The following is a 22,130-nucleotide window of genomic DNA, read 5'->3' as shown; positions in this document are numbered from 1 at the left end:
AGCTAGTTCTCCTTGGAGGCCAGTGGCTTCATATTCAGAAATACTGAACGCATGAATCAACTCACAGAGTTACAGGTGCCCAGAAACTTTATCTTGAAACCTTAAAGTCACGGAAAAGTTTAAAGACCTTCAGTAGTTAGGCAGGTTCTAGAAAGAAACCCCAAACAAACAACAAACCAGACTTCTTATTTTCCACTTTGACATGGAGAAACATGAGGAGTGATTTGCCAAGTTGGCGTAATTACTGAGAAGGCATTTCCTTACAATCTGTGAGTTATACCTCTGGAAGAGAGTGCCTCCATTAAAGACCTTTCAAAATACGATAGAATCTAACAAACCTGACCTCCTAATGTAAAATAAATCCTGCTTGATGGGGTTAGTTCTCATTATATCCCACAGTCCCCTCTCAGCCAAGCCATTTGCTCCAGCAAAACCACTGTTCAGTCATGTTAATACACCATTCCCAGGGAAGTATGGAAAGCTTTGCCATGGGAGTCTTGTTCTCTGCTGTTTGAATAAAGGAACTACGTTTCCAGGAGACTATATTATAACACTGAGTGCATTTTTTAGTTAAGGGATGAATTTTGAAACATTTTACTACACGGACACTAAAATCAAAACATTACATGTGCTGTTGCCTAGGTAGTAACAACTTGGTAAAAACCTCAACCGAAGAAAGAATCTAGAAAAACAATGAAGAGAATATAAAAATTCCCATTATAAAAATTCTGTCAGGACAATAACACTGCATCTGGCTCCATGCTAGAATCAACAGAAGATACATATGTTGAGTAGTATTACCAACGTTACTGCATAGTGCTTTCTGGCAAGGAGACAATAAAGAATTTTTCCTGTGGCAAATACGTACTTTGAAAACACATGAAAAGTGTGATATAGATAGAATACAGACATTTCCCTCAAATGAAACACAGACCAAATCAAAGCCTCTGCAGTCCAGTATCCTATTTCCTATATAGGGGAAGGAAAATGAAATGACTCCAGGAAGAAAGAGACAACAGTATTTAAGAACTAGAATCAGCTGTGTATCTAGACTGTTACGACTCCCAAATCTCCCATCTGGACTACACTCAGGAAAATCTGTTCTCTGAGGAGAATAAATGACCAATTTATTATTTATGGGGTGACAGAGCAAAATTAAGATATCTCAGAAGCTAACAGAAGAACTATGGATATTCTGAGGTTCATGTTGCTTTGAGTCACAGAAGAAAGAAATAGCATGCAACAAGAACCTAAGCTCACATACCGTTACTCAGGTTAAGTGCCTAACTGCAATGAGATTTCAACTGTTGAGCCAACTTCCACTACAGACGAAAAGACAGCTGTGGTCCTTTCTTTCCCTGGTATCACGGGAGAACTGTACAATGCCATGCTACCACTGGACTGCACTTGAGCGCTATACCAAAAGCATCTGATGCCTCAGTGGAACTGTGGAAAATAATACGTCTTTATAAACAGCAATACAGGAACTCTATTAAGATTACCCCAAATACACTGAAGCTTGCTGTATTCAGACACATTATCTCAACAGACTTAGAATGACAAAGGAGAGTTGAACTTTTAGAGACCTTCTTACTTTCCTTCTTTATTTTCTTCCCAATAGGACTTAGCATTTTCCACATAATTTTTCCCCTTGGAGTAAGGATTCTCACATCTGATCCAAGACCAGCCTGACAGGATGTTCCTGAACTCATTACTGCTGGTGGACAGTAGCAGTTTGGAATAGAGTCTGATGTGGCTTATATATATATATATATATATATATCAGGTTTTCCATTCAGAATGTTTTCTGTGTAATTACTAAAGTCAACATTTTTGCCCTTCTACAGAAAAACAGCAACTATGACTGTACCAGGGAAAAGGATATAATTTAAAGAGGAAGGGTTAGGAAAGAGCAGGCAGTGCTTAAAGCCCGATTATTTAATTGCAGTAGTCTTCCTTCAGCTATACTGGAAAAGAACAAAAGTAGGATTATGAAAAAAATAAAGAAAGCCCTTATTTCTAAATGCCTAAAATCTGAAGAACTGAGAATAAATACAGCCTGAGATAAACATAACAGACACATGAAAAGCTGCTTCCTGCTAAGGCAAAGCTTGGTTGGTGTCTACCATGTATCCCACCTGTGCCCTTCCCACTATTACTTTAGGATCTGAAAACAAAGTAGACAAGAACAGAAGCTTAGTGGCATAGCTGATACACAGAGGACAGGTATACAAGGACAAGCACTTGAACGTTAGTCACTGTTACTGGCTCAAATTTAGTCTTGTTTGTCATTTATGAACAACAAAGTGACAAGCGTGCACTAAAAGGTGTATGAATAATATGACCGAACGTGTTTCCCTCTAGGTCTTTTCTTTTTGATTCACAAAGCACGAAAGCAGCGAGTAACAACATTCCTATTTTCAGCCATATTTAAGGATATACTGAAAACTTACTGGTTTAAGTGGTATATTAAGGATGGAAGAGTACGCTTATGTTGACTATTTTATTGAAATGGGACACAATTCTGAAGCTTGAATTTGGTAACACTCTGCTTGTTATCCCCTTCACAGCTACAAGACTGAGCACTGCAATTCTATTTATAAAGTCTCTTTGGTGATGTTTCTAGTAAATTAGTGACTAATGGAGCTCCTTAGAGCTACAAGGTACTGGATATTAGAGCCTTCAGGATGCAACAGTGCATCACAGAGCTACATGTATAAAGGTTACAATGAGTGACAGAACTTTTGGATTAGACTGGTTTTGGCTTATACGGAATAATTTTTTTAAAACAGGCATAGACATAACATCCTCTTTTTTTCCTTAGAGCTTGTGCCAAAAAAAATAGTAAGTTTGCAAATGGATATTAAGCAATGCCAGATATTTTCTGGGTTTGTTTTAACAAATTAACCCTTTGCGTTCTTTACTGATGTCCAAATAATTGTATTGGAAGCAGATGTTCTAGCAGAATTGACATGATCAAAAGACATTATGCTCACTTATTAACATACTGTTTAATATTCACTACAACCTGTTTTAAAGAACAACAATGTGTTAACATTTAAGCCAGGAGGGATTTCTGTACACTATATAGTACTTGATGCAGCTTGTTTATGCAACAGTCTGACAGATACAATTAATCTCATGAAAACTACCAGAGTACAGCATAATGGCGTATTATTTCTGAAGTAATAGAACACACTTTCCCTTTGAAAATCAGAACTTAATTAAATGATATAACTTCTGGATGCAGAGAAAAGCTCTAAAAGACTGATGCTCATTCTGAAGGACAGTTAAAGGCAAAAATGGTAGATTCTATGCAGAGAGAAAAATATGATAATCTCCAAACAAGAGAAAGAAGTAAGAAATACCTCCAACAAATGCATCTCCAGCTCCATTGGTGTCCACAATTTCACTCTGATCACTCACCAACACAGGAAAAGTAGTCACTTCATTTTCTGCCGTGGAAGAGGAGAATAAAACATAAGTTACTTGGAAATATGACTTTGAAAAGGAAAACAAACAGCGAAAATCAAAGCAATTCAAAACTGGAGCTCTGACCTTTAACATGACAATTTGGATAAAAATAGATTGGGTTTATAATTCTGTCTGTATTTACTGCATAGGGATACAGGAACATACTTGATCAAGCTATTTGTTGGGACATTTTCATTAATTGCTTCCAGCCTCATTTCTTTTATCTCCTATTATTAAGGGCAAGAAGAAAAAAATTAGAAGGAAAAACATAAAACATATGGACAAGCCTAAGAAAATCCCATCCTGCTGAAAAAGCTTCTTATTAGTTGCAGAGAGGTGATGCAGTCTCCAGAATGGCCAGTCCAAGCCTCCAAAAGTTCAACAGAAATTGCTGCACTGTAAAAACCAAAATGCACATGAACTAACTTAAATAAAGCTGTGAATTAAAAAGCAGAAACTAGTGTAAATCAAAGTGCTCTCGAATGACATCTTTTAAAAACCCCCACATATGTAAGAAGCTTTGCAGCTTGCCATCTGACTAGATTTGGTTTCAAGATTTCAATGACTTCATCCTCTTCCTTAGCATTGCTTTTTAAATATTTCCTTCTCTGCAGCTCCCTGCCCTCTACTGGCACTCGTTAAACCTATTGCAATAGGTGGATACTCGGCATCTTCACCTCCAGTTCACTGCCACACCACAGTTCAACATAATTACACCACTTAGGTATGATAACTTTAGAGTTCTAGGGTTATAAATTTAATATATGCCACTAATTAATCAGCTATGGCTTTCCAGGTGGTAATGTCATAATGACGTGATAAAAATATAATTACCACCTTGTCACAATACCTTGTTAAAGTGTAAATTACCCCTGTAACAGAGCCAATGGAAGTTCTGCCTCTGGTAGTCAGTATGCATTAAACTGTCTCAGAGCAAACAGATTGTCCTTTGGCAGACAGCGGGAATTAAAAAAAGGGGAGGGGGAAGAAAAGCCTGTCAACCAGTGAAAATGAAAACCATCAGAGCTGTTTTCTTTTATTTTTTGGAAAAAATAGAAATAAAATGGGAACTAGATTCTCCAGTAGCTGAAAGCTGGAGATGAGTAGCTTCTTCACTGTCCAGCAACAGAGCAGGTCATAAAAATCACTCTTATACCGACATACACAGTAGCAAACAAGGAAACCTAGTTTGGGAGGCATATAAAGAATTCACAGTCTCAAATCAGGCAAGTCTGTGTATGCTGCAGTAGTACCAGAAGGATCCTGGTTTCTGTGAAATGCAGTGTATCAGCTCTACTGCTCTTCACCATCTGCTACTAAGTGAACCAGGCAGATATAATGATGCTGCCTCCAGAGGGAACTGTTGGCTGGCCCACCAGGAGGGGAGGGGAGCATTAGCAACAACCATCCATGAGAGGCAAAGGAAAAAGCGTAATGAAAAACATAAGATGAATATTCCAATTAAAGAAAAGGCTTCAGTCAGTTCTCAGTGCATCCTATTCTCTATCCTGTTAAGAAAGCGATTTAGAAACGTGCTTCAATGCTGTGTTGTGCTCTTAAGATAGTCTTCAAGAGCAATGTTTTTTAGTAATTTTAACAGGATTAATTTGAATTGGAAATCAAGAAAGGGAGGTCTTACTTTAAACTCTGCCAGATGAGCAGAGTGTATTCATCCATTTCATAAGAAGGTATAAATGATTTGTTCTAGATAATACTAAAACAATGAACAAAACAATAACTCTGTTGAAGACACATTGTAATAAACCAACCTGTTTCCTTCCCAAGTGTCCATGGCCACAGACAGATGTTCTACGTTAAATACACAGCAGACACTAGCATATGCATAGAAATGCGTGTGTTTGGGCACAGAGAGTGAATAATACACAGACTTTGTATTTTGAATGCTGCAAATGGGGATTGGCATCAAGTAAGATTCAAGCAGACTAACAGAAACGAGTTCTCACCATCATCTTTCTCCCTTCTTTTCCTCCTCTGTCTTGATTTCTTCCCTCAGCTCCCTCTAGTACTTGCAGGTAAGTACTGCACTATGAGCTCTTACTCTGTTGTTTCTGCAGTAGATGTAGGAAGTCTAAGACCCCAGATACATCAAGGAATTCAGCTGGTATGAAAATATTTTCCCCTCCCCCCAATCACAGTTTTGCATCTCTACCTGGGTCATACATTCTGTCTCTATAACTTTAGGTATTTTCAAGAGGAGCAATAATCTCATATTTTGAATTACTGAAGTTTCAGAAGAAGCCAGCATGGCTTTGGAACACATACTGCATTGTAAAGATATTACCATCTGCACACATCCAACAGGCAAAAGATCTTTCTATAACCTTAAGAGAACTTCTACTAGCACAGTAGAGTCTACTAAACTATTGCTAATAATAACACATTGAAAGATACAACAAAACAATAGAGGTGGTAGTTTTTTTCTTTCCTTCACAATAAATGAAGTCAGAATTAAAGCTGCCATTAAATTACCTTATGTCTGTGTCATAACATAAAAATAGTTAACATACTTTACCAATCTGTGTTCTGTAACAACTAGGCATAGCAGGGTGAATTAAGATGAAGCAGAAGTCTCCATTCTGAACATCCTAGCTTTTGTGACTTTAATGTTGCTTTAACTTCATTTTTGTGTGTCATCTATTATATTATAAAACTCCCGAATCCATCATAGTGAACACAGAGACACCTTGGCCAAGTGCACTGGTCATCAGTGGCCTTGCTTTTCAAAGTCAGTTCTGATTTCATTTATCATTCCGAGAGCTTATGAAATAAAGAATAATTACGTAAGTGTTCTGAAGTCCAAGTGCTGCTCCTCGGGGCATAAAATCCAGTGTTCTATTTTTAAGCAACAAATATCTTCTGTGATACACACCCTGGGATACAACACATTCCACTTGGATATCATTTCCTGGAAGCCCAGAATTGTGAGTGCAAATTGCAACAAGGTGTCTATAATTAGGGGAGTTTTACTAACAAGCATTAATGAAATCTAAAACTTTAGAATCTCTGATTCAACTCTCAATGATTTTACATTAGAGAGGAACTCAACTCTTTTAGAATTACATAGAAATAATCAGAATCAAACATTAATGGGTTGATGTCACAGGCTGAAGACAATAGTCACAAATAAATCAGAAGGAATCAGCTTACTGGTGAATTTAATCACTGCTAACCTGTTGCATTATGTGCACAGAAATGTGAAATCTATCTTTATTTTCCTCAAGTGAAGATATGCACTAGCATATCAAGCTTAAGATATTTTTGTGGGTAAAACAGTCTGGAGAGATAACTGGAGAGCAGTATTAACTGAGAGAACAGTGTCCTTTCCATTCTAATACATTTCAGCTCCCAAATGAACACAAGCCTATTTCACGATGTTAACTGAAACAATCAAACTCTGATGATAGCTGCATATACTGCAGGTCTGTCTTTAAACCAAACTAGAATCACAGACTACAAGTCTACTCTTAGTACAGTAATAAACACCAGCAAACAATCATTACATCCAATTAGGCAGAGTACTTTCCTTAACTGGGTCATTTACCAGTCTCTCTTGCTCTTGAAAGTAGATTAAATGTGTAAACTTACATTTAATTACCTGTAACAGAACTCTTACGGGCAACACGTTGGAGTGTCCTTAACTTTGTATTAAAACAAAATAAAAGGAAGAAGGGAGCCCTAAAATACATATAAAAATGTGTAGCTATTTCCTCAGCTAATCTTTTGATCCATGGGCTGGTAGTGATAGGACAGATGCTTAAAAGATGGAGACACATTCATGTTTCTTTTGTGAGTTTTAACTTGTAAAAGAAAGGAACAACTGTGAAACAGAGTTCTGTCCCATCTCCTCCCCACCTCCGTCCTCTCTAATTTTCTTTAGATCAAGGGCCAAAAGCAGATAAAAAGAAAGGAGGGGAGAGGTGGGGGGAAGACAGGAAGAACTTAACAGAACATAGAAACCTGAACTCAAAACCTGTAAGTGTCTCTGGGCAGCTATAAGGTACGAACTAATGAGAAAAGGATTTGAAAGAAGCCCATGTAAGTCACGATGATTCTGAGCTTTTACATCTCTCCAGAAAGTAGAACCCAGAAGCCTATAGGCTCCAAGTCTCTATACCTCTTCTGCACATTGGATCATCTCTAAAAATCATAGAATAACACCACTTTTCCTGTTTGGATTTTTTTTTTTCTTTTCTAGGTAAAAAATGTCATTCTGCTGTACTTCACACAAAGATACCACACTCGGTAATGTATATCAAATACATACTGCAACTCTCCCACCATATCAGCACAGCACTGTCCAAAGGTACAAGGCAATGTGGAGCAGGGCAGTGCATGCTGAACCCCTGGTCAGAAATCCTTAAGACTTCCAGTGATGATATATTTCAAGTCTGGCAGTGCTAATTCACCCCATTGTTTCTAAGCAAACAGCATGAGATTCAGCATTTTCAGGCTGGGGCTCTCAGATAGCTGTACTGGATGAACACTCCAGCCCCCCTGGCACTTTCTGTGTGCATGTTAAGTTTCCCTTGTTTTGCATGGCAACATCTCCTCTCTCCTCCATCTAGTTCTGTGCATTTTTTTGGCCTGGTGCTGTAGCTATGTATGGCTTGTCAGAAAAATAAGGAATTTATTTGTGGAAGTCAATGGAGCTAAATAGCGTAACAAGTGAGATGCAAGTCAGCCACATGCTTCAGGATCTTTCTAACCAAATATTTTAATAATACACAACAAATGATGCAGTATTCTAATGAATTCAACATGCAGCCAAGAAAACCTCGTAACTAGCAATATAGAAGTTAAGCCCTTATTGCTACAACAAACAATGCTACCCTAAACAAGTTATAGAGTAGCTGTCATTTAGAAGACATTTATACATCTATGGAATGATACAATTAATACAAATAATAATTTATTTCCATAATAAAAGACCCAAGTAGTGTAATCAGGCTAAAATTCTCTTTACAGCTCACTAAGCAAAAGTAAGTCCATATAGCTGTGTTGGCCAGGATGCTAAGTACTGTCCCTTAGAGGCAGCTGGTTCAATTTAAGTAGAAACTGAGCAGGAATATGATACCAAGGACTTTGAATCTTCTGTGGCTCTACTCATGGTCCTATAGAAATCCATATGGGAAATAACAGTGTGCAGACCCCATTTTCCCTCTCTCCTGGGAGGTAAAGTTAATCCAAAGATGTTCAGTGAGACTTATCTTCCCCTTATAGCTCTCTTCAGACACACACATTGTCCCATTATCTAGTCAAGAGTATTTTTATTCAGAAGTCGTATTCATAGCATCTCACTAAAGTGTGATTCATGGGATTAGAGTTAATAGGGGAAAAAAGGCTCCTCCAAAGGAACTCGCACACTCATACACATCAGCTATTAGCAATGATGTAAAATTAAAACCTATTTTTGCACGCAGTGTATATTCCCTGAACCTATGTGTGATTCTCTCTGCATGGCTGTTAATTCAACACAACTCCTTTGAAATAACCCTTGATTTATACCAGTATGAGATTAGACTCAGAGCTCTGGATCTAGTCACAAGTGTAAAAAAATCTAACAGCATCAACTCAACGAATAGCTTCTATAGGCCCAAATGTGTTTCGTTTACTTTATAAAAGGTGTGGGAACCACTTAAACATCAGCATTTTGTATATTATTACTGCCAGTTCCACAAGTTGAAGCTCTACCTTATTTCTCATATTAAATAATTCTTTGCGCAAGTAAACAAACAACTATGTCCGTGTGGAAAAGATCAACAGAAAATACTAGTTTTGTTTCAGTTTGCATTTAAAAAATACATACATATATATATGCATACATATATAACAAAACTGCCCTAAAGAACAAGCTGCTGAATTTTTCTGGCATGTGTCACAATGTTTAAGGCTTAGAATGGCAATGAACTCTGTTGAAAAAGCCTTTCTGAGCACACATGAGTATTGCCATTTGCCCGCTGGGCAGAGTTTTCAGAGAGAGCTGAAACTGCGCCCACTGAACTGCCAGAAAATGCACTCCTCTAGCTTGGCATGGCTGCTGGAGACATAAGGTAGTGTTCAGAGCTAAATCCTTTTCCTGTGATCACTATCCAGACCAGGAAAGAGGTTGAGGACTCGGAAAAGGCAAAGGGTGTGAAGACACAGGCACCAAAACTAAGAAAAGCTTCTGCAGATGTTTCACTGATATAACACAATGACTGTCTTGGTATACCTATGAAGAGCTCAGATCAAAATCAGTCCTGAAGACAGAAGAGACGAGTTACAGTAAACAAAACCCATGAACTGTAGGGTCCTAGTCTCCATCAAGAGCATGCTCTACTGCAGTGAGCCTGGCCACGCCAGTGAAAGTACAGGGTGACAGAAAACCAGATCTGGTCTTGGATATTAATAAATACCATAATTTCTTCCTGCACTGTAAATCCTACGTGTCTTGGCTTGGCCACTGTGTCTTATTTGATCCTTCTGTATAATCCCCTCCCCCCCCCCAAAAAAACTATTCTTTTTTGAGGTGCATATGGGAATAGGAAATACAAACAAATCCGTTTCAATCCATAAATAGGTAGCTCAAGAACTGAAAACACACAAATGATGACAGAATGTCAGCATCTAATGTAAAGAATATATCACATACAAATGTCCAAGTTACGCAGACACATACGTTCGAGCTCACACGTGCTCTTCAACCTTCTGAATGTGGGTATGGGTACTGTGCAAGAATGAAGCACCTGTCAGCTCAGAAAGCAAACCCTGCCCACTAGTAGGAATGCACGTATGTTTGGACTTCATCTCATGGAATTCTACAGATACATTTTAAACCACTGCATAGCTGGACCATCAAAACACTGTCCTATGGGAGAATTTTCTGACAGATATCAACGTATAATTAGGTCAAAGCAATCCCTATCCAAAAGCTTGAAAGCATTGGCTAAAAAAAAGAAAAAAAGAGAAAAACACATTATAATTTGGTTTTGAGCAGGACAAAAACCTGTATTGTGCCTCAGATTTTTTATACATTAAGCATATTGCCCTAGTGAGGCAAACAAACCTGTCAAAACTTGCCAGCTTTCTTAGCTATACCTCAGTTTCAGAGTGGTGAACACAGAAATCACATCATTTAAATAAATGCCATGTTACATGACAGCTTTTTTTATGCTACATGATAATCTGAGAAGCATGGGTTGTCAGTGGAGGCAGAAATGGGCCCAAGGCACTTCTATTTTACTTGAGCATCAGTAAGACTGAAAAGAGAAGGAGTGAGCATTAGGTCACTACAGAGCAGCTCCGAAGGAGCTTTTTCTTCTGGGAGAATTTATATTTAGTTTCATAAATAAAATCAGTCCATTGGAATGAAAGAGACAGCCTTCCCCAGAAACACTACTAAAAATAAGTTAATGTATACATATATTTCTCCTTAAAAAGAAAAAGTTGCAGTTAATTGGATAGTAGCTGGCCACTGCTGAGGCGGTTACACCACAGACGTTCTACAGCATCGCCTTTAAATATCCAAATTACACATAGAGGTTTTAATTCTTCATCCTTTTAACTCTGAACTCCGCTGCAGAACTTTTACAATTACCTTTGTCTTCTCCTCCTGCATCTGTGAGTTCTGTGTTACCTTTAATTAAGCTCTCCCCAGACTGCTTATTTATTTTTGAAGAATGAAACATGCTCGCTAAATGAATTTTCTCAGGGTTTTGCAGGTTTTACATCTATTAGAAGATGTCACTGCAGTGGAGGCTGAAATTTGTTCTAGTCTCAATGGGAAAATATTCTGCTCTTAAAATGTTAGTTAAAAACAGAGCAACTCCACTGTTTTTACTGGAATTCTTTAAATGTTATGCCAATCTAGAAAGAGAATTTGGCCCAAAATGAAGTAGTTTAGTCTTCCCCTGCCTTAGTTGAAAGTAATTTCTTAGATACCTAAATACCCCCAAACTATGATCTCTGTAGCATTACTTGATCAGTTTAAAAGTATTACCTAACCATTGCTGTAAGCAGGATGGCCAGTCTACCACCTTTCAAAATAATATCACATACATTTTAATGTAAATTATGCAAGCCCTGAATTTATACAATTATTGATGACATAATAAATTAATTCTGCATTTGGCTACAGTTATTATAACAGCAGTTTTGAGAGTTTCCAGAAAGAGCTCTTGAAAAGTATGTTTGTGTAACAAGCACTTGAAAGCACGGTAGTAGCATATAGGCACTCGTAAAGGTAACACAAGAGGCTTTACAGTGCATACACTGTCATTTAAAGTGAACCCCAATGCTACAAAACCAGGCTGCTTGACAAACCCAAAATAACTAACCTAGCACACAAATTAAAAACCTCCAGCCTCTATCTCTGCAGAGCCACGTCAAACTCCTACCATCGCCTGTCACTCTCAGTTACTTTGCTTCAAAGTTTTATTTCTGTAACATTAAATTGCTGAATCATTCAGTTTTCAGCTATCTTGACCTGAGAACCAAACACATTGATCTTCTTTACAGAAGCAGTAAAACATTCTAAAATTAATTAAACTTTAGTTGGCACGCACAGCCAAGTTCAACTTGTGATCTTTTAAACCTCATCTGTATTCTCATATTGTCAAGATAATCAGCAAGATACATGTGAGAAGAAAAACGTAAAAAAAGGTTTCCTGTTCTGAAGAGTTTCCCATCTGGAAAGCGAGGCTGGTAAGCAAGCAAACAGATACGTGTAAATAAAATGTGACCCGTCTGCTGATATAATGAAGTTATGAAAAGTTACAAAGAAAGGCAACAAGCAGAGAGTGCTTTAAAAACCAGACAGATATAAACCACTGGATAGCCTACAGAGAAATGTAACTTAAAAATGTGGAAAAAAATTGGAAAATGTTTGTTACTTTTAGAAACATTTTAGTGTAAAATGCATACTTAATGGTTATTCAGACACAGTGCCTCCTTTTTCGCCCTCTTTTCCTTGAGGAGCTTCCCTTTTTTTAATGGAAACAAAATTAACTTCTGTAACTCTCAGTTTGCCAAATTCATATTTGTACCAATCTTTGCTGCTTACTGTTTTCCCCCCCAGCCTTCCTGTTTGCCCGTTGATTCCCATGGATTGGAGAAATGACTGAGGTGTCCACTGGAGGCCCCGAGGCTAATTGTAGCCAACAGTCCCAGTGCAGTTTGGATTTTTATGCCAACAAAAATGTAGAAGGCTTCATTCTTTTTCCATATCAATACAAATCTGATTTGATAGCTGCTCCTTGGTGGCAGCAGAGGTAAGAGCAGAGGGTGCCAGGAAGGAGCAAATCTGCTTGGGAGCAGACTAACGTTTGGAGCAGGTTTTTCAGCTGAATGCACTTGTCAAACTTGACCTTTGAGCCTGTACTGTTTTACTCATCCAGTCTCTTACTGCCTTTTTCTGATTTTATTCTTAAATACATGTACCTTTTGCACATTCAGGCTGAAATCAGAAGAGTGGTGCTCTCCTCCTGCAGATCTAACCTTTCATGAGTATGCCTCCAGTTCCCTGTTAACCAAATGCAGGGAATCCACCGGTGCCCCAGTCTCCAAGGAAAGGAGGGCTGGCACTCCCCACCAGTTCATCTGGTTCCAGCAAAGGGTGTTCTCCAAACCTAGCCTATCCCTAGCAGTTTAGTTGGGCCTTGAAGAACCAAAACTAGTTTCTCTTTATCATCAGTTTCTAACATATTTTGATTTCTGTATTCATTTCCCTAAGCTGTTTGAGATCACAGCTTCACATGCTCTCATCTTCTAGAACAGCACAGAGATTACTCCAGAAACCAACACGATACATAGCCAGTATAAATATCTAATACACTTTGCTTTGTTTCTCCAAATGTGGTTTGGTTGCGTACACAAAGAGCACTTTTGGTTTTTGTATTCTACCTTTCACAACAAAACATCTGTGCCTTGATTTTGGAAACATTTAAGCTGTCTGGTTAGGCAGGGAATCCCAAAACAATCTTTATTTTTTTAATATTTGATTTTAGCCAGATATAAAAAATGCAGTGCAAAAAGCAGATATTTACGTTCCATGATGAACTAAATATTAAAAGAAAATTGCATGTTTTGCACTCTAACTATAGTGTTTAACTGCTCACAAATGGATTTTCATATTTTTGTAGCGATTTACAATGTGAAATAGGTATTGCAATTTAACCCACCACAATTGCATGATTTTTGACCAACTTGCTGTTGATAAATAATTCAAGTATTAGGTTATTAAATTTTTTTACAATTAAGTGACTGAGAAAGCTGTTTATTGCCTTCCGTTATACCCTCTGTTAATAAGATCGTTGTTGCAGATGTTCATGTATGCTGCATTGATGTTTAATGGTGCATGATGCTCTAGGTGGTTCCCATAACCTTGCTTTGTCTACTATGAGCTGACTCAATTGATATGATAATAGAGAAAAGAGGTCTGAAACAAGCTGGGCTGTACTGGCACAATTTGCATAACCTTTAAATTTGCCATCATTTGATAGCCAACTGCTCCTACAAATTCTTATTCAGTTGTCATCAACAACAATATACTGTACAAAGAGCATTCTGCAATTGGGACAGGTGGGGCGGAAAGAGAGGGCATGCATAGTTTATTGCACTTTTACATGCTATCAGGAAATGTACTTATTATCAAATTTATAAAGCCAACAATTTGGAATAGAGTTCCGCAGTTTCATTTGTGATCAATTGCTGTTAGCCACAATGCATGGCCCGGCATCTTTTCAGGTTCACAGTACAATATCACAGTGTCGGATTACAAGGGGCATAAATATTTGGTTCCATAGACTCCTCTATGATTTAGTTTTGACTGCTAATCACTGGGGCAGGCAGAGGAATGGGAATGGATTAGGAGGGCGGTGGGGGGCACAGGGTAGCAGACTACAGAAAATAAAATCAATATAAGCAGCCTCCGAAACTTTAAATCTGGTTTCAGATGACACTCGGTATTCTTTTTAAAGAAACATTAGTATCATATAATTCAGTAGGTACAGCCAAAACATAGCAATATAAAAACAGTTCATGTTTACTGTATTCATTAAATCTGCTGCCTGCATATACTCTAAGTCAGGTCTGCTTACTTTACTGACTTCGTTATTCATAACAAAGCAAACAGCTATGGTCAAAATAAGCTGGAGACTACTTTCATTCAAATGGGATCAACTACATAAACATTATTTTTGTGGTATCCAGAGGTTTATATTAAACTCCCACTTCATATTCCACATTATGTGCAGGTGTGTCAAGGTCACTGGTAAACAAGTAATGTACATAGCCTACTTTTCATATACGGCATGTAAATAATTTGCACTTTGCTTTATCTGTGAAATTCACTGTGGAAATCACTGAGCCAAACTCACCGTACGTTTCATAATTCCTACTTTTAAACAATTAACCATTTTTGAGAACTCCAGTTAGCAACCCCACCCCAGTGTCAACTGAAGGTTTTTTGTCATCTTACACAAACTGAATCCTAAATCCCCAAAGTCAGGTGAAGCAGGACCCATTCAAAGTTTCCCTTTGCCCACTTTTTCCACTAGCCAGGATCTGCCCTAGCCTTTATCCCTCCTAGAGCTAAGGATCTGGTTTCCATTCAGCCACCTGCTTCATACAACTTCTATTGCCTGCAACTGGATGCTGCAGCAGAGAAACTTCTAATCAAAGGGCCAGTTCCTGCAGTTAATTTTCATCTGAGGTCACCACACTTACCCACATTTTACTCTCCTGCCATTCTGTGCAATTATTTTACAGTGAGTATTTGAGCAGGTGAGATTAGAGGCTTGAAAACGTTAAGTTCCATCATTTACGGCAAAGCATGACATGGATAGCTACAATTTAAACTTTTCTACAATGTTCATTCAACTGTAATCACAAGATGGGAAATAAAATCTCTAAATTAAAGATGATAGGCTACCAGAGTCTGTAGGGCACCTTCCGAGTAGGGATTCTGCTGTTCAGACTCCTCTGTGATGATTTGTTATGAAGTGAACTGCTGCCTAATAAAAAAAGGCTAACACTGCCAAAATAATGGAAAAAAAAGATCTTCTACAGGAGGTATTCTGCCTAGGTGCCAGTGGCCAAAGGGTGCAGTTCTTTAATGCACCTCATTTGTAACAGACAACAAAGAAGACACCTTAGGGTAAAACGTGTTATCAAATCTTTCAGCATATCTAAAGTTCACTTTTTGTATAACCTCTAGGTAGGCTACAAAAATTGAATCAGAGATTGCAGACAAGGTACAACACACAAAAAGACACATGGATCAGTATAAACCATTAATATTCATGAATGTTCTAAGTTCTCTATGGCCATAATCAATATCCAATGAAGTTAATGAGATCTTTCCATTGATTTCAAAAGACACTGGGTTGAGCCTCAGAGACAATAATATCTCATTCTCTGCAAGCACTCCAGCTGGTAACACACACTTTGATAAGTTGCTGCTTATCCAGAATTGCAGCAGTGAACAAAAGATGTGGTACCTTATTTCAAAGTGGTTGCGCAAAATGAACAACATACCATTAAAAATCTCAATGTGAAGCATTTAATATCTTTAATTGAAGAGTAGTCAAGGCCATAGTAGGTACTTGTGATGTTAACACCAATACGAGATCCATAAATAGGAACAATCCTTATTTATTTAATAAGGAAATGAAAAAAAAAGTAAGAAAGAGAAGCCTTCCTGTGTCATCCTCCCAGAAGGTTAAGATTTTGTTTTGTTTCAACTTTGAGCCTCTAGAAAGCAGTGCCTCAAATTCTTATGTCTTCTAACACATCTATGCCCATCCAATAGATTTAATCACTGATAAGTAGAGTTTTAAGTTCAAACTGGCCTTGACCTTGGGCAGTATGACATTATCTGAAAACCATTAATGGTCTGAAACTAAAGGAAAAGCTCATTAATAAAAGCAAAACCGTACAAAGGTACAAAGGCAAAAAAAAAAAAAAAGGGAAAAGAAAAAAAAGGAAGTTTTATTAAAAGTATTGATCATGACCTAGGGCAATACAGACATTGATCTTCCCACATCTCCACAGGAAAAAAAAAGTTAAGCCAACAAATTATTGATCTATTATGGAACCTGCTGAACAAGCCATATATTTAATTTCTTATAATGGAAAAAAAATAATCATACCAAATCAGCGTAAAGAGAAATTACATTTCCTAAAAATTATTGGTAAAAAAATTACTATTTGAATAATTTCATGAAATAGCCACCACCTTAGTATGATTTGAACCTAAGTGTCAGGAGGTCAGAAGCCTATGCACTGTAAACCTTTAAACATGGGTTTCAGATTTCAACTCATTAAGCACATGCTTTAAGGAGAAATGGGTAGTGTCCACTACTGAATACTGCAGCAACACAGAATGCAAGTACAGAATGGCAATGCTGGCCATTAAGCACAAATTTAATCAAAAGTTTACAGGATAATTATTTCATATGAAACAGAATACTGGAGTTTGGGATTTTCTTCAGTTTGCTCAAAAAGCCAGAAAGACATATTTCAACTGACATAACATTGTAGCTGCAAAAACAGTTGCTGAAAAGCTAAAAGTCACCAGAATTTCATGCCTGGTGTGCATGGGGAGGGTAGGTATCGTTTTAATAATCTTGACAAAGTTGCATTGATTACACGCACACGTGAAAAGCACAAATTAGATCTGGGTGCTGTCATTAGTTCCACTGCTTCCCAATTACTGAATGACTGGTTCTTTCTAATAGAATTCTATGATAGAATTGGTAGTTTTCAGCACATGAGATGTCAAAGAGATCAGTTCCCTTGTGATAGTATATTCATGGTTCTGAGCTCTTTTTTTTGCTCCTTGCTTTGAGGACGTAATTCTACAGTGCTGCCAGCTGATCCTGGAGCAACTTCCACTCCAACTTTGGAACTACAGTGTTTGTTGCTAGATGGATCTTGTTTTACGTCTCAAGAGTAAGGCTCCAGAACAACTTCAGCTGCTATAGTCTGCCGATACTATAACCTCATCTTTTTCTCCTTCTACTGCAAATGCTGCATTCTGTCCTCCCATGCCAGCACTAGTACTCATCTTAACCCTGTAACGAGCTGGTCCCGAGCGCTCAGTACCATACCAGGATGGGTAGATTTCTGCCAGTCTGTGCAGAGTGCTGAGCTGGCTCCCCATGCGGATGCAGTATGCTGTCAGCGTAAGGGAACGTGTGTCCTAGAGGAGCAGTGATTTCTGATTTTTCTATCAGTTTCGAACTGCGAGGGACCCAACTCTCCATTTCACATCCTCTGAGGACTAGGTAGCCATAGGCCAAATAAGGTGAATCCTCGTTCCTTCTATGACTACCAAGAACAGTAGGGGCCTCCATTGGTAACAAGGAGGCTTAATTACCAGTCTTATCTTCTCAGGATTTCTGGTAGGGAGTTCTGTTGCTTCAGGGTTTGAGTAAAGAGAATTACAGTGTGTCATAATTTTTTTCTGTATGAACCACCTCCCAACTTACTCAGTTCACCAGTAAAACAGTGCCAGTTTTAAAGTATTACAGACATGTATACAGCAGGCAACAGAAATTAATGATAAAGTAATTCTATGTGGATGCTCTCACTGAGGAATAATATCAAAATTATATTTCTCAAAAACCCAAAGCAAACAAAAAAACTCAGCTCCAGTGTACTAAGGTACTTTATTTCCTGAACAAGTGTCCATTTTGGGTTTAATGGCACCTGAATCAGTATCTTACTATGAATTCATTCAGCCTTGCTCTTCAGAGTCAGACAAGAAAGACTTTAAGCCATTTAAGAGTGGCCTTACTGAAATCCCCATGCCCACATCCATTCTTAATGTTAACTGTGCATACCTGTTACGGGTTGCACCTCCAGGCTATGCATACCCTTTCTGAGGGGAGCTATTTTGTGCAGCATGTGCCATCTTCTAGTGATACATTTAGATTCATTTGGGATAGTAAAAATGAAAGCTGAGTGTAAAAGATTGCAAAAGTGCTCACACTTTGGGCTATAAAATTCTGTGTCAATGAATGTAAAAAAGGTGCATGTACAAAAAAAAAATAAATCAATTCTAGCTTTAAATCCACACTGATGGGCTCTAAGCCACACATTACCACACCATAAAGAGCATTTGAAGCTTCAACAGATAATTCTATGAAAATGTCAGATCAATCATCAGTGGCAGCCAGAAAAACAAATGCAATGTTAGCAATTATTAAGAGAGGAATACAGAACAAAGAAAACAAAATTAAACCCCTTTGCAAACTTCTCAGGCACTGAGAGTATAGCAGACCTGAAGAAGGTGCAGTGAAGGGTGGTCCAGGGTGTCAGAATTATGGATCAAACAAAGAACAAGTATCTGAATAGTAAGAGAGTATGGAGAAAACACTAGTGAAGGGAAGGTAAGCAAGAGTTCTGCAAAATCAAAAGGAACGAGATATTGTATATGGAATGATGATGGACTGGCTGTGCTATACAAGCAGCTGGAGATAGCCAGTAACATTCTTGAATGGCTGAATCCAAACAAATAAGGGGAGGGTATTTATTTTCTTTACATAACACAGAGTCTGTGATGATTATTATCACAAGACATTATGTATGGTAAACTCCTATTTTGGAGTGTTAAGTATGAAGACAACTTCTCCAGTTCAGAAATGGCCAAACTACAGGTTGCTGGAAGCTAGGAGAGAGTAACATGGAAATATCAGTATAGATTTTTTCTGGCTTTATTCTCTTTTACAAGCACCCACTACTGTTGCAGATATCAGTTTAGACAGACCTTTGGTCTGCCTCCATCCTGTTCCCACACTCTCACCCTGTATTGCCTCTCCAACATCATGTAATTTCTATGACCTAAGCAGTGCATTTGTATATTAACAGCTATGTCTCAAAGAATCCTTTTAAGAATTATGGTACAACTGCCTGAATCTATGTACTTGTATCTGAGAAACAAACAGAGGAAATGCTTCCTAGTATTTCTAGTGATTATACATGAAAAGGGCATTTTCCAGTTTCACTCTCAATTCCTGGGCTAAACATTAACACATTAGACTAGAAAAGACATCTTTTTCTTAAATCAATATAAATCACTGAAACACACACATTACGTATATACATATAGCTATCTACATATATGTATATGCATATGCATTCTTTGAGATGCAACAGTTGATACACTTTTAAGCCCAGTCAAGATACCAGTATCCAGGAATGTAGGTTTTATTAATGTGTTTCAGCTGTCTAATAAAATGCTCAGACCTCCTCTCCCACACAGCATGAAAGGTCTCAGTTACAAAAAGGTATTACCAGCTTTGCTGTTCATTAATCCCTATCAACAAATGTTCATTATTAATTTAGGTTTTGTGGTTTCCTAAGTCACAACTAAACTAAAAAGAATTATGTTGGGCTTTCTGGCTCATTTTTATGCCATGAGCAGACTAAAACTTCCTTTTCCTAAATCCATTTTTGTTTTTTAAGCTTTTCTTTCTATTTGTGAGTACAAATGGATAGGGAAGAGTGAAAGTGTGTAAAGCTGTGAAAAAGAGAGCACACTGATATAACCCAACCACTGTTTCTCCAGATTCAAGAAGGATCAGGAAGGCTGCTGGATAAAAAGAGTGAGTCAAGGTTTTCCTGACTGGAAGGCTAAGCATGCAAGCTGTAAGTAAAAAATAATGCTTTTTCTTTCTTCTTAGAGGGTAACACACCGTACTCGGAAGCTTACAGAAAGTGGAGCTGCAAACAGGCCCACCATAAAATGTCAGCAGTGTCAATAGTAATAAATACTTCTATGTTTTATAGATAGGCTTACAAGGTAACATGGTCTATGACAGCAGCACAGGCTGACCTCTGTTTAGAGTAAGTTGTATGCTTGAACACCAGTCCTTTTTATTCCCCCAAAAAAGCATACAGCATCATGCCATTGTGATTTAAGACTGACTCTTAAAATCTCTCTAGTTTCCACGGTTTTGACAACGTTTCTAAAACAAACGGTTCATAAACTCTCCTAAAATATTTAAGATCTTACATATCCTTACACAGTAAAAGAAGCTTCATCATTCATAAAAAACGTACTACCATTTGCTGCTTTTTTCATCTAGATCAGGTTTTGGTTTTATCCAAACTTGTAAACTTCGAATTTATGAACATAACTGCAGATATTAGCTGAAGAATGGTTGTACAGGGTGACACCAACATCCATTTAGCTCACTATCCTGGTTCAGATAACAGAGACAACTGCCTAGTATTATTCCAACATCAAAAGCTTAGTAGGCAGGCTCTAAAATTTGGTAATGTTGCAAGTTTTATTTTGACATATTTACTGAGCTACACTGCACATGCTGTTTAATTTATGGAACAGATTCAGTAACAGTAATAACAAGCAGAAATTCACAAATACTATTTCAGTGGTACTATGTGGTAGGTGCACTAACAAATTTTTAAGATGGACCTTTCTCATTTTACCACATTTGCCAGCACTGCTAATGCATTTCCTGAAATACATCGAGTAATGTGTCTCAAACCTGAGGAAGATGTAAGGGCTTAGTAAGCCCTGAGGTAGCTTTAATGCTTGAATCCTTAAAAAAATCTGTTTTTTACTGCCATATTTTAACAAATGAGGTTATTACAAATGTGTCCTTAACAGAGGTGGTCTTGAAAACATTGGGGGGAAAAAGAATGGAAAATTCCATGGTCATGTCTGAACATGCCAGATTTCATCATTCATAACTTGAAAAATGCTGAAGTGATTTTCTTTAAATTTGGATTGTTTTTCTTTCCTCTATTAGAGCCATAAAGCAAGCCAAGTTTAAAGTTTGTAGCTTCAGCTGTTTTTTAATTATGCAAATATTTCAATATAAAAGTATGTTTTTCCATTGCAGAACTGATTTTGCTCAGACTTTCCAAAGATTTCCCTTTGGGCCAAGACCAGTCATAAAATGTATCTGACTAAAAGTAATTTGTTTAAAAATGTTATGAACAACTCTGTAAAAGGGATAGCTTTCACAGCATTTAATTCTGACAAATGTTATAGCACACATATAGATATGACATATATGTTCTTGCCAGAGCTTGTGATTTTTGGTACGTTTCTTAAAAGCTCCAACTGCTGAAATCAGGAGACTGCATGTATTCATTAACTCCCCTTGCTTTCCCCACATATGTATTTTTGTGGTCACAGAAAGAAGTATTGAAAGGTGAAATGAATGTATCCCAGAATCTCAGGAACCCTCAGTCAGATTCGGAACCTCAGGCCTGGGAAGAAAGACCCAATGGAATACGGCTGTGGTAGTGAGACCAGAGTCTAGATAGCCAAGTAATTCCCAGTATGTATGGGGAGCATCAGCAAAAATAATTAACCCAATAGTGTTCCTCAAATAAACTTTTCTGGTAAGGAAGCCCACAGATCCTATCTTCAGTTACCAGTACCTTTCCCAAAGCCTACTTCTCTCTCTGTACTAAGAGGTTTCATCACAGGGGTCTCTTACAGGATACTTTTGTTCAAGAGAGTTTTATCAAAATTCAGCCACGTTGAGGACCAATGTGACAGAAAACAACATTTTTGTCAGTGTTAATCCTCAGGGTCAATGAGGAGGCCCAATGTCTTCAAGCTTTTCAGTAAAAATGTATCATTTGACATCATCAAAAATGCACCTCAGGTTGCCCAG

At 37.8% G+C, this 22,130-nt stretch overlaps 1 protein-coding gene across 6 annotated transcripts in view; it reads right to left on the bottom strand.

The window, feature by feature from the left end:
- The window catches only part of ADK (adenosine kinase), a 296,049-nt gene that overhangs the window by 15,575 nt on the left and 258,344 nt on the right, over positions 1–22,130 (bottom strand). For all 6 annotated transcript variants that reach the window (XM_061344234.1, XM_061344239.1, XM_061344238.1 and 3 more), the window contains one exon: positions 3,369–3,455. In XM_061344234.1, the coding sequence (XP_061200218.1) occupies positions 3,369–3,455 (87 nt within the window). The remainder of the gene's footprint in view (positions 1–3,368; positions 3,456–22,130) is intronic.

This window comes from Neopsephotus bourkii, unplaced genomic scaffold, assembly GCF_033783945.1.
Source record: "Neopsephotus bourkii isolate Nb327-2 ecotype Australia unplaced genomic scaffold, CSIRO-AGI_Nbou_v1 NB_196, whole genome shotgun sequence".
Lineage (NCBI taxonomy): Eukaryota > Metazoa > Chordata > Aves > Psittaciformes > Psittacidae > Neopsephotus > Neopsephotus bourkii.
Note: the sequence above shows the minus strand (reverse complement) of the source record. Positions and strands in the feature narration are given on the sequence as shown.